General features: G+C 40.4%; 1 protein-coding gene across 1 annotated transcript in view; it reads left to right on the top strand.

Annotated features, from left to right (window-relative positions):
• Positions 1-7,202: 7,202 nt before the first annotated feature.
• Positions 7,203-16,492, top strand: part of ABLIM1 (actin binding LIM protein 1) — a gene marked incomplete at its 3' end in the record, with an annotated part of 83,836 nt that continues 74,546 nt past the window's right edge. The window contains exons 1-2 of the mRNA XM_080621717.1: positions 7,203-7,324; positions 9,616-9,725. Of these exons, the coding sequence (XP_080477843.1) occupies positions 7,218-7,324; positions 9,616-9,725 (217 nt within the window). The 5' untranslated portion in view covers positions 7,203-7,217. The remainder of the gene's footprint in view (positions 7,325-9,615; positions 9,726-16,492) is intronic.

The following is a 16,492-nucleotide window of genomic DNA, read 5'->3' on the forward strand; positions in this document are numbered from 1 at the left end:
TTACTGCTGTTTCATGTCAGGTTCAAGTGAGGGCCTGGGAAGTTTGCTGTAAGGCAGGCTGGTTTCCCTCCTGTAACCCATGAGCAGCAGTGAGAGCTGTCTCATTAGTGGCCATAGCCTTTGAGTGCCAATAGGCTGTTCCAGAGGTGCAGCTATAAGCTATGTCCAACCCCTTGGCAGCAAAAGCTGCCAGTCCATCCTCCACACTTGTGGAAAACAGACTCCATAAGAATTCCTGAGGACTGCTGGCTCCCTGCTGAAGAGGTACAGTGGATGAGGTGACTGTGGGCTTTGAGAGCAAGGCTCAAACTATACCTCTAGTGCTATCCCACACTGTTCTCCCATCCTCTGCCCCTTTCCTGCCCTTCTACTTGTTTCCAATAGCAATGTCCCTTTTAGGTCTTCTTTTTTTTCCCAAATTTTTTTTTTCCATTTCCGTGTGTTTTACATTACAATTACATTGTAATTTTCGCTTTAGATGTTGACAGGTAGAAGATCCCAACCAGTTTGATTCCATTCTGAACTGGATCCTTGTTTTGCTCTTGGGGTTTTAGAACTAGTAGTGGCAATTGGTTGTCACTGATCTTAGTTTAGTTGGGCCTGAGGTCTCTTTCAGCGATCAAACATCTGTCAGGAAATAAAATTAATTGCTCGTCTTGGCTGATGTTGATGAATGCTGACAGATGCCGTGTCAGATTCTAACAAGCTACTGGATCCCTTTGAAAGCAGAGGGCCAGCAGGATGCTTTACAGGTGCTCGATGGGTGGGGCAAAGCATCCTGAATGAGAATCTGGCAAGTTGCTTGAGTTTGTTGTCAATGTATCCTTCCTTTGCCTGGACTGAGTTGTTTGTTCTATTCTTAAATCCTTGGTTTGTTAATTTACAATCTCTTCAGAGAGATCTCATCTAGATAGTTAGAACCAAGCTATTCGTGGCTAAACTTTGACATTTTTCCACCCATTGCATTTTCTTCAGGGTTCATTTCCCACAGACTCGTGAATGACTTTGATCTCCACCTAGTGCTTAGCTTAATGTGAAAGGTGCTTTAAATGGCTGAATAATTCTTGCTGTTATTTCCATCCTGGTGCACAAAGCATTGATAGCTCAGTTGGGAAGCTGTCACATTGCGATGTTAGATACAGCTGCTCTTTGCTTGCTGTTGAGCTCAGGTATTAGCTGTTGTCTGTTAGATCGCTAGACAGACTGAAATATATGCATGTCAGGTGTGGGCAGGAAAGTTTCCCTGTGTAGTATTGTTTGTATCTCTAGTGTTAAGAGGAGAAAAACCAAAGAAAGCTAAAAGGCAGTGTCATGGCATTGATTAGGAAGTTGGTTGATTTAAAACTCTGAGCTCATCCTACACTGTCGTCACTAATGGTTTCAGTTGAGTGAATGCCTGCATTATGTGCTTAGGGGTTTCTCTCAGGTACCCCACTGAGAATGACTTGTGCCATCATGACAGTGATGACATTATTCACCATTGTTCTGTGAATATTCAGTGATCATGCAGGCAGGGTGTTGGAAAGGGAGGGTCGAGGTTTTTCAAGGCAAAAGGAGAAGGGTTTGGATGGAGGCTAGAGGATTCTTCTCACAGGGATCCCAGGCCAAGTCAGGAAAAGATGGCAGAAATGCAGTCTCTTCTTTTGCTCGGGGAGTATTTTAGCTGCTAAACCTTTCTGCCAGAAAGTGACTAGATAACATAGCAAGTTTTAACGTCACCTGTATTTGTTCCATTTATATAAAGGTGTTTAGACTTCCCAGGGTTGTTTCTAAAGTCAATCTGTTGAAATGAGAAGAGATTCCAGAACCACTGGGAATGTTAGACACAGTTCCAAGTACCTTGGATCAGAATGCATCTCTCATCAATATTTGGCAAAAAGAACCTCAAGTGACAGGAGTGTGACAGTTACCAGGATCTCTGTGACAGCTTTTGCAAGGTGCATGCAACTTCTTAATGGTACCTTGTAGTCCTTCTACAACAGCAGTGCTGCAGCGTGGCTTCTGAGGTTTGCCATTCTCACGTAGTCTTCTGGTGATACTTTGAAGTACATTCATTCTTTACATGACTTCTGCCATTAAGTGTTGATAACAGGAATAAAACAAAGCCAGAGACTTAGTTCATTTGGAATGTGGAAACTTTAAACTTTAATAAGAACATGGACCTTGCTTTCCTGACTACAGGATTTGTTAAACTCTCTCATAGGCAAAAAAAAACCCCACAGAAACAGATTTTTCCTGTGTATTCGTTTAGATGCTGGTGATAAACTGAAACATTGCCAAATTCCTTCCTACCTTCAAACAAGAAATCCATTATGTCCTGAGAAATAAATGTTGTATGAATATTTCCCCACTTGAGAACAGCACCATTATTCTGTGAAGCTTAGAAATACAAGAAAGAAAGAAAACCCCAACAGGAAATTGAATTTGCACCTTATTTAATGCATGGTGACAAAGCAGATCATTAGACTTGTCTGAATGAATAGCATTCACTTCTGCAAGCTGAGAGCCCATGCCCACAGGGTCTGCTTGTGTGGTTTTCTTTCTTTACTGTTGAAACAATTTTTTACTTAACATCAACATGGAGTTATTTTACTCAGGGCCTGGTTTTTCAACTCTCACTGACAATAACCCTATAGAAATCCTACATAATGCTCAGTAGGATCAAATCCTACTCCCATTCACTTTGAACAAATCCGATCTCTTCATTTTCATCATCTCCGTTAAAGCTTGGAAGTGACTCTGCTGAAGAATGATCCTGGGCCCTTGGAGATCACAGGTAATTGGATTGCTCTTGAGCAGCTATGTAATAGCCCACACTCATCTACACAGACCCTACATGGAGCCCGTAGCTTTGAGAGCAGACAGCAGCGCTGATGGCATCTCCAATCCTTTTGTGCTCAGGGTGCAAAATAGTAGCTCCTGATAGTGACTGAAGAGAGGAAAAAGCTGGCAGGTTGGTGAATTCTGTACAGTAGGAAGCAGAAGTGTATTCCAGCTTATTCCATTCACAGGAGAGGCAGGATCATGTGTTTGGAATACAGAATTCTTTTATATACAGACTCTGGGAAAAGGATGAGTTCCTCCAGGAGGTTTTGAAGATGAGGATTTTCTTTTTTCATTTACAGAAAAAGGCTGAGTGTTTTGTCTCTATGCTTATGGTACCTCGGGGAATAGAAATGCTCCCCAGCATCTCCTGCTTCAGAAGGCAGGTACTGGTCACATACAATGGGATTTCTTCCATTGTATTGAACAGGAAAGGTCTTGGGGAATTGGTCTCCTGTAGACTATTTCCATGTGGTGGATGCTTACAGAATACCCCTTGTGTTTCGTCTTCTCGGACATGATTTGTGCCCTGCTACTGACCCCACAATGTAATTCTGTCAAAGCTCTTTCCCATCAGCATAGGAAAAAACCCAGAAGAACATAATTTGATGTTTTGTATTCACTGTCATTATTTAGGTATTGGTTTTTCTTTGATGACATGAGATTTGTATCACAGCAATTGCCTAGATCACACTATTAGGATTTATTGTATGTATGTAGCCATCATAGCTGGTTTCAGTGCCTCTCCTGTTTGTGACATGAACAGTGTTGGGCAGATGGTCTTTCTTTTTAATGAAAACAGTCACAATTCATTCATCTTTCCCGTGGTATTTCTACAGTGGTTATAAATGTGTGCTAAGGCAGGATGTTTAAGCTTGAGGGGATCTGTTGTCAGAACCATGACTTCTGCACAGTTGCAAAAAGGAGGAAAAGAAACAAGCTGTTTAAAAGTAGCTGTTTCAATCCCTTCCTTTCTTGCACACCGCATTGTACAGCAAGTGTACACACACCAAGTGTGGATAGAGTTCATCCTTTCTGATTTGATCTCTGACTCAAAGTAAAAGCAGCTGACTGGAACAGCATTTTTCCAGCCATGGATATTAACAGTCTGGGGTGACCCTTGTTTTGCCCATGTAGCTCAAAGCTGTGATTAGTGATAGGAGCACATGTGCTAAATTGACTGCAAAAATCTCTTGTAATGTGGGTCTGCCAGGACTTGTCTTTAATTCTTGCAGATTGGTGTGTGCTTCCTGCTGTGAGTATGCCAAAGATGATGAATCTGCTGGTGGTTCACATCAGCAGCAGTTCTGCTTGTGCCTGAAATCATGACTTCCCAGTATGAGGGAATTTAACTTGTTCTGAGTTATTGACGGGAAAAAATGAGAGATTGAATGGAAAGGAAACTTCTTGAAGGAAAGGGCAATGGAGGGAGCTTCTTGTTAATAACAGTAATTACTGTCTTTAAAAGACTTGCCAAATAATTTTATCCCCCATTTTCACTGCTAGGCTAGAATCCTTGTGGCTATGCAAAAGGGATAGAACTTAATAATTGTGAGTGCATGAAAGCTTCCATTCAAAGTTTGTAGGGTTTTTCTGCAAGCAATGATCTGCCCAGACCTGTGTGATATGTTGAAGCTGGATTTCCAAAAGCTAGTACGGAGTTTGCATTGACAGTTACTTTTGATCATCCTACCTTATTAGCCCCATTACTAGGCTGGTGAAGAGGGCCCTAATGACTAAGTGAGATTTCAAAAGGTGACTCATTAGTAGAACTGGGGACCATTGTAAAAAGAGAGTTCCTATGTGCCTCTTCTGAGGCAGATCCAGCAGACTGCTGAGCACCTTCAGGTTGAAGCTGAAATATATATAGACCTGGACATTAAAGCCGCCAGCTAAATTACAACTGTTATTTAAATAATCACATAGACATATGAATGCTCCATGGCTCTTTATGAAATTTAGCAGCTTCTGAAGCATCTAGTACTGACCACTCAGTGACAATACTTCAGTTCGTACCCTGTAACCAGAGGATCTAACAGTTCAAATACCGACGTAACTCTTAGACATTCTCAGTGACTCCATGTAATCAGTGGAATTCTCAATTAGTCCATGATTTAATTGTAAGGAATCCACCCAAGTTAACTTAGAAAACAAACCTATTGTAAGTAGGCTTAGGCTTCACCTCTGTACCTCCAGTGGAAGATGACTGGATGGTCCCCAACTCAGGAAGCGTATAAGGTGATGTGGTGTAGAGGTTATAGTAGTTTCTGCCTAATGGCAACATGATATTGTACATGATGTGTTTGAAAATAATACTATAAACAAAGTGGAGAACAGTAGAAGAAAACAGAGGAATGAAAGAGGGTTTTTTCTGGAGGTGTACCTGAAAACCAGCTTGGAGCATTTTGCAGCATTATTATAGAACCTTAACAATAGTTCTCTGTAAGTTAAGTCACTAATGATTGAGGTCTGGCTGTTTAATGCCACTATGAAATATAATTTGTTTGCATGTGGGATATTAACACTGTTCTATGCAGAAATGTGAAACCAGGAAAATGCTAGTACTGATATTGCTTTAATTCCAAGGTGCAATTTAGTGCATTCTGGTTATTGTTCTATTAATTATTATTACAGTAACAACCCTTAGATCTCTGGGGTTTGGCAATAGGCGAACAGAGAATTTGCAATCCCTGCTCCAAACACTATGCAATTTTAATTTTCTAGGCAGGCATTTAATAAGATATTAGCCTGTTATAACAGGGGAGAGAATGAATGTTGTGTACAGTATCTTCCTTGGAATTTATGGCAGAGATTAACTGAACCCAGTTCCCCTGACAATCTTTCTGTATTTCACATTATAATACTTCAAGGACTGTATACCTGCAGGACCTTCAATGCTGATTATTTATTTTGCCTTAATAATCAGAATTTCTAATACTTGATATTTCTGATATTTGATCTGAATGTACTTCAGTGTTATGAAGAGGGATGAGATGGTATTACTTGGACAGTTAGAGTTAAGCCAGCATCCTAGGCTGCTGTGAAGAGAAGTTTCTTGTACTGAATTACACAGATACAGCAATATACAGATGAGAGCAATAGGAGTGGCTGAAACCAAAATGCCTCGGAGCAGGCATATATATATTTGTTTAATAATTCATCTAGCAGCTCCTATTTATGCTTTCTCACTGAGATGAATAAAGAGGCTTTTTAAAGCTCATGTGAAGCAGGTAGTATTTTTGGAGCAACTGTGGGACGTTACTGGGTCATTCAAGTCCTTTATTCAACCTGAGCTAAAGCTGAAGTGTGACATTTGGTGTCCATGGCATGGAGACTTTATCTTCATAGGCGTTGGCTGTTGTAGGATGGATTGCTCTTTGTCTCCTGCTTTGACCAGAAACACCAATGTAGCACTATGAATATTTTCCTAAAGCAAACCAGGCACCTGGTTATGATGTGTTAGGCTTTGCATGAATAAACATTTAACAGTGGAAAAAGTGCCAAGTCACAGAAATCCTTGACTGGTCCTTCACCCCTTTAGTGATACAATTAGTTTTCCCTATGAAGCTGTACATGGCCACAAATCGATATCCAAATATTTGAGTTGTTTATCTAATATATTAAGTACAGGGAGTACAGTATGTAAAAGACTAACACAAGACCAATGCAGATTAGGCAGTCAAAGGTAATAGTAGTTCTTAGGATATTAATTTGGTCAGAATATGGGTGGGGAATACTCCTCCTTTATTCAGTGTCCAATATACCATTGTGTAGTTTGGCTGCATATGTCACGAAGTGTATATAGTGGACGTGCGGGCTAGATTTTTAATGCCCAGTTGTCCCTTCACTGCAGCTTTCTCCCGGTATTTATGTCTGAATTAATACTGCAAAGTCACCCTGAACATTTCAAAGATCATACTTTTTAAAGCAAAACATAAAGTATTGATGTAGCAGTGGTGAAGTATCTCAGTGTTATCTGAGGGCTGGAGGAGTTCATCTAAACCATAACTATTTCTAAAATATTTACTGTTTCAAAAAGAATCAGCACCTTGAAAGCTTCTGAAAGTACATGGTTGCAGGAAAAATGTATGCTAGTAAAATCTGTTCTATTTATGGAATCATCCTCTGCTCATCTTCAGTCCTAGAGCGAAAGGAAGATTGCATTGGTACAAATAACTGATGATAACATGATTAACTGGATGAGAGAAGGAAGCAAGACCACCAGGGTCATCTCATTTGTCAGCAGCACAGACTAGTGCTGACATCCTTACTAGATACATTTCTCTAATCTCTCTTTGTGGTTGTTTTCTCTTCCAGTGTGTGGCTGTGACTTGGCACAAGGAGGCTTTTTCATTAAGAACGGGGAGTATCTTTGCACGTTGGATTACCAGCGCATGTATGGTACCCGCTGCAATGGCTGTGGGGAGTTCGTGGAGGGCGAAGTAGTGACAGCTCTGGGGAAAACATACCATCCAAGCTGCTTTGCCTGCACTGTCTGCAAGTAAGTCACTCCTTTCAACTAGCTTGGCATGAACCCAGTATAAGGAAAGCAGGGAGAAAGGTGTCACCATGAGACTCAAGTGTCACAGCGTAGTTCTTTTGGGGAGATGTTTGGTTGGAAAAGCTCTGCTGCAAGTCTGACTTTGAGGGTTTTCAAACTGCCACTCATTTATCCGGGGGACACATACAGTTCCCTGGTCTCAGAAACGTAATTTTTTCACATGTGAGAGTAACTGTCAGGCTATCATGTTAATAGAGGTGATGGACATGGGTTGAGTTGAGTTTGGGTGATGAGCCCATCTTGATGGTTGAAGTGAAGCCAAATTTGGGAGGCACCCATAGAGAACTCATTTGTGTTATAAGAACAGTTAAACAATTGAAAATGTACTGTAGGCTCATTTTCACATCATGTAAGAATGCATGGCTCTGGGACAACTCCAATCCCCCTCTTCTCCCCAAATACAATTTCTTGTCCTCAAGAAGAGAACCAGTCTTCATTTCTACAGGGATTAAAGATAAGTTAGCCGAGGCTGTGTGAATAAGACAAAAGTGGGCATTTTTAACTTCCATTTCTGTTTAAGCTCTCACTGAGATATTCAGCTTTTAGGAGACTACTGGGCAAATCTTCCACATGCTGTCATAGTCTGCTCATTTGAGCAGTTTTATACTTGAAAATCTCAGCTGAGCTTTACAGCCTAAACTCAACCCAAAGCCCCTGTGCATAGTTAGCTGGCACTAGGCACTGAGATTGTGCTAGAATTTAGGCTGGTTTAGTTTGTGTAATGCCTGAAGGACACATAAGGAGGAACAGATAGAGATGTAGGTAGATTTCACAGAGAGGGAAGACCCAAACGACAGGGCCTGTTCCTTTCTAGTCTTGGAGGGCAACAGGGCAGTGATGTTCTCCAGAAGTCTGAATCTGCCAGCAGTCGGATTGTCTGAAACTGAATGCAGGAGGATGACATGAACAAGAAAGGCAAGAATCTACATTCTGGGGCAGTAACTTCTTGGAGATCCCATCATATGATGTGTCTGAGTCTTAGTGCAGCAAACTTGCCAGGTGCTGCCCTAACCTTCCATACCTATCTCTGATGAGTAGTTTAAGTACTTTATCTTATAGCCTGGTATATTTTCCAAGGCTTTTTCTATTGAGAGTGTCTTGATTGATTTTCCATTTGGTTTTAAACAGTGTGTGAATTTACTGCACGTTGATAATCAAATGATGTGTACGTTTCAGTTTTATTTCCCAAGGACAGTGTGAAAGTAGATGATGCTGTATGAAACATGACATCAGTTTTCTGTACATTGACTCGCATCAATCTTTCTATGTCAAATGGACAAAAGATGAGTCATTAGAAAAGATTCATGACATGCAGTATTGCTGCTGGTGTATTTATGGCCCACTGGGGGATGGCAGTGAAAAGGAAACTAAACAATGCCTTAAACATTTTGTTTTGTGGAAGCAAACAGATGATTATTTGTAAGCACAGTTTTAGAGTGAGGTGATGTTAGGAGAGCCTGTATTCAGCAGCTACAGATTTGGAGTTACCGAACCCTTTAATTTCAGTGAAAGCCTCGTACAAAATGTTGTTCATCCTCTATTTTTTGCACCAAGTAAAAGTTAACAGCAATGTCAGCTTCTGCCTAACACATATTTTGTTGCGTTCAGCAAATAATCTCAAGCTTCCATAGCACATTCAGCCTTTACCTTTCTCTTAACGCTGTCTGTACAGGTAGCAATTACAGTGGTGGTTCTGTAAGGTAGATACCTATTTTAAATCTCTAGGAGAATGAATGTGGATAACATTTCATTTGTTTTGCAAACTGCTGCATCTGCAGTAACATATGTTTCATTGCTGAACACAGATAAAGTTAGTGTATTTATGAGTGACTAGCTCCACATTCCTTCACTAGCCTCAAGGCCAATTGCAATTCTTCCTTTGAGTTCTCTTCTGTACAATTTGCTTTCCACAACATCACGCTGAGACCATAATACGTGTAGCTGTTGTGACTAAGTGGATTTCACTGTCACCTACTCTTTAGATAAAGTGTGCTTGATAGCTTTTTAAACCAAAATACAAGGCGAGTCTAACCTCTGCTCTGCTTGCGTCCTCGGACTGGATTTCTTCCAGTGCCTAGCTTTGCCAAGGCCACTTTGCAAAACTATGTGGCTCGAGGTTCTGTAGAATACTGATTGCAGTGGGGGAAGGCAGCAAACTCAAGGCACAGGGAAGAGAGGAAAATTTCTGGCATGCCCTTTGCTAAAATACATTTTTCTCTTTAACTTTCCAGGCGTCCATTCCCACCGGGCGATCGGGTTACCTTTAATGGAAGGGACTGTCTCTGTCAGATGTGTGCTCAGCCAATGTCCTCCAGTCCAAAAGAACTGTCTGCCTCAAGCAGTAAGTATGCTTCTCTCTGAAGCCTCTCACCAGGCTCATCAGCATTTGGCTGAAGCTAACTTAATGCAATCTTTTGGGTGTCTTAATTTTTTCTTCACCTCTAGAAATGTGAAACAACTTTGGAAACCATCTTTTCATTCTTTATCTTTCTTTCCTTTTTTTGCCCTTTGATAAAAGTGTCAGGTACTTCAGGTGAGAAGAGACACTTAGACATTGCAATGTGAACAAATGGCTTTTTGCCACTGACCGGATTTTCAAAAGGGACTATTTCTCTTTTATAGGCACTGCAAAAGTACCTGATTGATGAAATCTGAGGTTTCAGAGTTGAGAGATTCCATTTTTTCATGTGCAATTTTGCAGGTTTAAGTATTCAAAAGAGGACAAAATTAGAGAAAATGAATTTTCTGCTACTACTTAACACCTGAATTCAATTAAATTATCCTTTAAAAGGAGTATCAGGATTGTGCTTCCAGTAGACTGCTAGCACAATGATACTGTGAGCAGAATCTCAAGAAACCTTTATAGAAAAGAAAGCAATTTAAGGGGGAAAGAGAAAGAATGAAGAAGGTTTGGGAGGGAAATTATCTCATTTTGCTGTTGGGTTTTAATGCTTTTAAAGGATAATTTGTGAATTATTGATATTAATCTCTGCCTGTAGTTATTTTTGGGGATTTCTGAGTCTTTCTCTGGTTGATGGGTTGTACTGAGCACTCTAATCTGTAATGACTTACCTAGTGAGTTTTGTAGTTGAAAACAGCTATAGGTTTCCTTGTGTTATGAGGTAGTTTTCCACCAATGTTGGTTTCCTTCAGGGAGGCACCTGTGTATTGGTACTTGGCTTTGGGCTCCCAGGGTGATAAAGTGCAATGTAAAGGCAAAGTTGGATAATATTTGTGCTCAGTGGATGAGTCCAGGGAATCTCAGGTTGTCTGATTTGCCTGAGAGCATGTAATCGGACACTTAGCAAAATAGAAAATGAGATACCTTTTCTGTTATCGTGTTTTCCTGTCTGTTAAGTGATACTTTTCCACTGTAGATGTGGATTTGGAGCTGAAAATGCACAGGCCTAATCAGCTAAGGAAAAATTTAGGAACCTGAAAAAAACCCTTACAAGACTTCCAAACCAACATGGAAATGTCTGAGGTACTTCAGGCACTCAGGGAATCCTCCCAAGAAGAAAGGAATGGTGTGGAAGTTGCATTGGAATTCCTGGTATTTAGGAGGCATAATTGGCAATGAACTTCAAGGCACACAGACCTTGAACAGTACTGATGTTCTTTTTCTAAGCATGTCGTAGCAGTGTTCCCAAATGACTGATATTCAGGGACAGAAGTATCTGGATCACACTACATCTGCTTTTCACTTGTCCAGCAGCGTGCCCACTTCCTGGATACAGGACCCCAGGTGCCAAAATACCCCCAGGCAAATGATAGGCTCAAGTTGTCTGATAGTTAGCAAGTGAAAGAGCTGCAGTCACTTCCTGAGAACCAGTACTTATCTGCTTGAATTGTAGTCTCTGCTTGAATTGCTTCTGGGGAACCACACTGAAGCCATAGGTAGCAAGGATTATAAAACAATCTTCCCCACTGCTTGTGGTGAGATTTATTGTTTTCTTTGTTTTCTAATCAAAATTGGGTCCTGCTGGGCAAACTGCCTTACTGGTGCACACCGCAAGAGAGCTCCTGCTCTTAACAGTTCAGAGTGCACTGCTTCAATATCTGCAAGTACCTGCCACAGTTATTTGTATGGACAAAGACTTGTAGAAAGACATAGTATAGAGTTTGAGGTCACTTTAGAGCAAAACTCTACAAAACAAACAAATAAAAGTGAGAGCAGTGTGTGTTTATAAGCTGCATTGAAAGGATGCTAATGAAGTGTCCTCTGTCTTCAAAGTTATGCCAGCTGCTGCTTTAGCTTTGTGCAGTAGTTGACTTAGATATGGAGAAGCCTTTCTTGCTGGCACTGAAGAGTAAATCTTACTTAGTGTAAGCTGTTCCACGTTGCTTCCACATCTCTCCTGCTGCTGAATCACACACATCTATTTTTTTTCTAATGCTTGCTCTTTTTTGAAAGGACTTTTTTTGTTAATACACATGATTTTAGAACAGAACCTCATCCATGCAATGCATCTATTTGATATCCTATATTGCTGCCACTTTCCCCTGATTGCTTCCAAGTAGATTACTGGAGGAAGCTTTCCTTAAAACACAGAAAGTGAGGAAAATTCAGTAGACTGAAAATCTGTCAGGTTTGATTGGTTTAAGTAATGTAAAAGGAAGCCTTCCATCCACTAGGATGTCTACGTTAATGTTGACATGCTGTTTCCTGATGTCTGTTCCTTCACATAAGTGAAAGGCTTATTGACATCCAAGCTTTTCTTGGATGGTTTCAAGGGAAATCAAATGCCTCTAAATACAGGGGTTAACATCTGGAATAACATGAGTATTGTTACACTTTTGTGTAGGATCAGAAGGAAGAATACTGAATAATTGACTTTACTTTTTTGTTTAATCATAGAATCACAGAATAGTTAGGGTTGGAAAGGACCTTAAGATCATGCAGTTCCAACCCCCCTGCCATGGGCAGGGACACCCCACACTAAACCATGACACCCAAGGCTCTGTCCAACCTGGCCTTGAACGCTGCCAGGGATGGAGCATTCACAGCTTCCTTGGGCAACCCATTCCAGTGCCTCACCACCCTCACAGTAAATAATAGCAGTTGGGTCCATGGTACTTATTTATCTTTATGCTAATAATCTATTTCTTCCACTGCACATGTATTGCCCGGAATAATAATATCTATTTTCTTGAGGAGCCATTTCAGTGACTTCTTTATTCTAATTTTCTAAGACAATCTTTTTCAATATACAGATGCTGTAAAGTAATCATAATTCGTAATTTCGTCAGCTCTGTTCCTTAGGCTCTGCTTGATGTACATAGTGCACAAGCTTTGAGATTTTCTTTCATTCAGCAGGAAATCTAACACCAAATGCCTGTAAATACCTTTGCAAACAAATTAAATGAGTGGTGTTTGGTTTTGTTACTGTTTTATTTCATATGACAGGTTGATAAATGAGATGTGATCTGTAAAGCAAATTGACTGGGACAGATGTAGAGCAGCACAGATGCAGGGGACAGCTAGACTATAAGTGGGATGTTGATGGCTTGGCTATTTCAGGGTTTTCAGGATTCTGCCAAGGAAAATTTCATAGACTCATAGAATAGTTGGGGTTGGAAAGGACCTTAAGATCATCCAGTTCCAACCCCCCTGCCATGGGCAGGGACACCTCGCACTAAAAAATTTGTGTGATTTTAACTTGTATAAGGAGAAATTCAAGAAGCTAAAGTCTAAGTCCTTATTCTTCATCCATGTTAGGGTTAGGTACCTTTGAAAAAGTAGTGTGAGCATTATAAGACGTCTTTCCAGCCCACATCATCTCAACCTATTTTATTTCCCTGGCCAAGTTAGAGTGACTGAGGATACACACTCTCTGGATTTCTATTAGCATTAGTGTGAGAAGCAGAGGCAAGTAGATTGGCCACATTAACAGGCTTATCCTCTTGGATTCTTCTCCATTAGAGCATTCTATCAGTGAATTCTTACCAAGGCACCTGATAAGTGAACTGATGCAGGCATTTGAATGTAAAAATCCCTAGTTTTAGTTTAGCTTCATTTATAAAATGTACCACACTGGTTTGCATTTCTTCTTGAATGCCCAAGAGAAATGAAAAGTACAGCTGGGAGCAGGGCATCTGTAGAGAGATCATAGAGTCACAGAATAGTTTGGGTTGGAAGGGACCTAAAAGCTCATCCAGTTCCAACCCCCTGCTGTGGGCAGGGACACCTTCCACTAGAGCAGGTTGCTCCAAGCCTCATCCAGCCTGGCCTTGAGCACTGCCAGGGATGAGGCAGGGATCCCCCACGCTCTGGGTATGAGGCGGTGTGCTGATGGAATTCCAACCAGCAGCCTTCTGGCTCCAGGGTCATCTTTGAAGTTCTGAAGGGACTATGTGTCTTTGAACATAGTTTAATACATTTCCCTCTTCCTCAAATAGAGGTTTTTCCCTTAGGCATTCCATTTCACTATTTCCATGGTAAAGCATTTCAATGAGAAGAGTATTATGTTATTTCTTTACCTGAGGTTGAGCCCTTTGTCTGTGAGTTCCTTGTCTGTGAAGTTTTAGTTATTTCTGGTTACCTTTTTGCTGACAGGTGATGTGCATGAACGAATAAGGAAATTGTCTTCCAAATGAAAAGTGGGATTTCTAGATAGGAAAAAAGCTCCTTATCCCAAAAAAACTGAAGTGTTGCAATCACCTAGCAAGAGCTTTCCCTTGAAAAAATCATCTTCATTTGAAACTATGGCAGAGACATGGCAGTTTCCTTTTCTTCAGTGCAGTAGAGGCTTGTGTCCTACATACGCCAAGATATGCAATGATGATCCTGTTTGGAAAGAAGCACGGGGAAGATATTCCAGCTCCCTTTTCTTTGTAGCAGTCTCTCCCATGTATTATGAGCATCACAGTAGAGCCAAAAGGTGGATCAGGGTTTTTCAGTGTTTCATGTGCATAAATAATCTGTGGTGCAGCTGCTCCCTGACCAGACGGCATCAACGTGGAGGTTTCACAATCCTGTTTTGTATGCTTGTCCTCCTCTGGTTTGCACATTATGTTCTGGTTCAAAGAATGTAAGTCCTCTAGGACAAATGCTTTCATGCCTATCAGTACAGAGCCGAACAGAGTTAGATCCTGGCTTGCAACTGAGGATCTCGGCTCTATTGTGATTTAAATAATAAGCTTAATGCTTAATGAACTTGTGAGAGAAAGATATCTTTGTTAATTATTCAATAGCCTTATCTCATAAATTAGATGCAGTCAGTAAAGCTCCCAGTAAAGTTTCGAAACTTCCAGCAAGGTCTCTGGTAATGCTGAGGTAGAGTAGAACCAACATACTTAACCTGACGGAAAAGGTGGGAATCATCTTTTGCCTCACTGCCCAGAAAGTGGGAGGAACGTGAGCTTGTTCTTGAAACAATGAAGCACCAGAACAGAGAAGCACAGATTTACTTTGCAGTCCTCCTTTGGAGATTCTCTAATTCTTAATGCAGTTTTATAGTCAGAACATAACTGTCCTTTTATTAGATAAAGATATAGGTGATTGTTGCCAGTATTCAGAAAGAAGGTCGAGCTGATTTAAAGGCATCACAAATTCAACATTAGAAATGAGCTGAGTGGTAAAATGAAGACAGAATTCCTTTTAATCACAGGTCTTGTGAAAAGTCTGCAGCTTTGTAGCCATTCAGCCACATTTGACTCAGCTTTCATTGTTTTGTTCTTTATCCGTTATTCCTGAGCTGTCTGGAAACTCCTTCAAGTCCATAGGGAGGACTTAAAACATGAAGGGAGACAGTTGGCTGGCTGCTTGTAAGCAAGCGATCTGCTGTGATTTTTGGCTTTAAAGGGTATTAAGCAACATCCAACACATGATTTAAGCTCATTTTGAGGAAATATCCTATAATTAGTGAATTAGATTTCACTGTGTGTGAAAGCTATATGGTATATTCTATATATGTATTGTGCAAATACTTGGCAAACATGCGGCTAGGCTTTCTGTGTATGACACTGAGCCTAGTTTTGCCTTAAATGATACATGCTCCCAGTATTCATATATGTCAGTGAATGCCCTGGGGAACTTTGGCACAACAATTTGGGGTTTGAACATGCATTTTTAAAATGTAATTCTGAAAATCCTGTGTATAATTTCGAACCTGAAGGGTTTAATGTTTTCTGTGTGCTGCAACACAAAGCTTTGCCCATTTCATAATTCTTGGTTTGTCTGCTAAATACACAAAAACACTCTTGGTAGCACTCAAGCCTGGTTTTTACCGTAGAATAAAGACGTATCACAGACATCACTGTGGACTGATTTCAAACACTGTCATTTAAATCACTGATTTTTAATCATGTGTTACCTGAGACTCCAGGAAACGTTGATTAGAATAACTAATTTTAGCCTTTTTTACATTTAGGTTTTTAATTATAAAAGGCTAATTGATAACCACGAGGATATTCCATCTCTGTACACATTTGCTTAAACTAATATAGCTCTGCCATACATTCATCGTATTCTTTAGCATCCATACTTTTCCCTGATGGCTATTTTTGCTCATGATTTATGTCAAGCTCTGTTTGACTGGAAATTGACAATTGGAATGTATGAAATAGCACTGTAGATGTGTTTTAATTTCAGAAACTACCTGAAATCTGCTGGATGCATGAAGAAAGTAAATACATTATAATGTATTTTTAAGCGCTGATTTATCAAGGGTCTGTAGCTTATAAAACCATTTACTTTGGGTCACCACATCCTGAAAGATGCATGCACAATATGATACAAAATCGAGAGATACAATGCACATCCAAGCACTGTTCCTTTCTGGCAAAAGCTGTTAGATTATGCCTAAGAATATGCAGCTCTTCCCTTGATAAATCCTTCCACTTCCACTGGCCCATTTTTCTGATTCCTCTAAGAAGATTTATTCTTTTAAAGAATATTTGCCATTTTTTGAAGCATTTTCATCCTTTGAATTGCTTTCTTGGATTAATTTTAGTCCTCGCGTATGTTTCATAACAATGGCTAAATTGCTTGAGTAGTCTCCATTTACGTAAGCTATTTCACATTTTACAAGGCCTGGTATTTTCACTGCTGCTCTATAAATTGCCTTAGATTCTTCTCTGGAGGGGTAGCTTTTAGGCGATGGAGAC

Source organism: Psittacula echo (genome assembly GCF_963264785.1).
Source record: "Psittacula echo genome assembly, chromosome: 6".
Lineage (NCBI taxonomy): Eukaryota > Metazoa > Chordata > Aves > Psittaciformes > Psittacidae > Psittacula > Psittacula echo.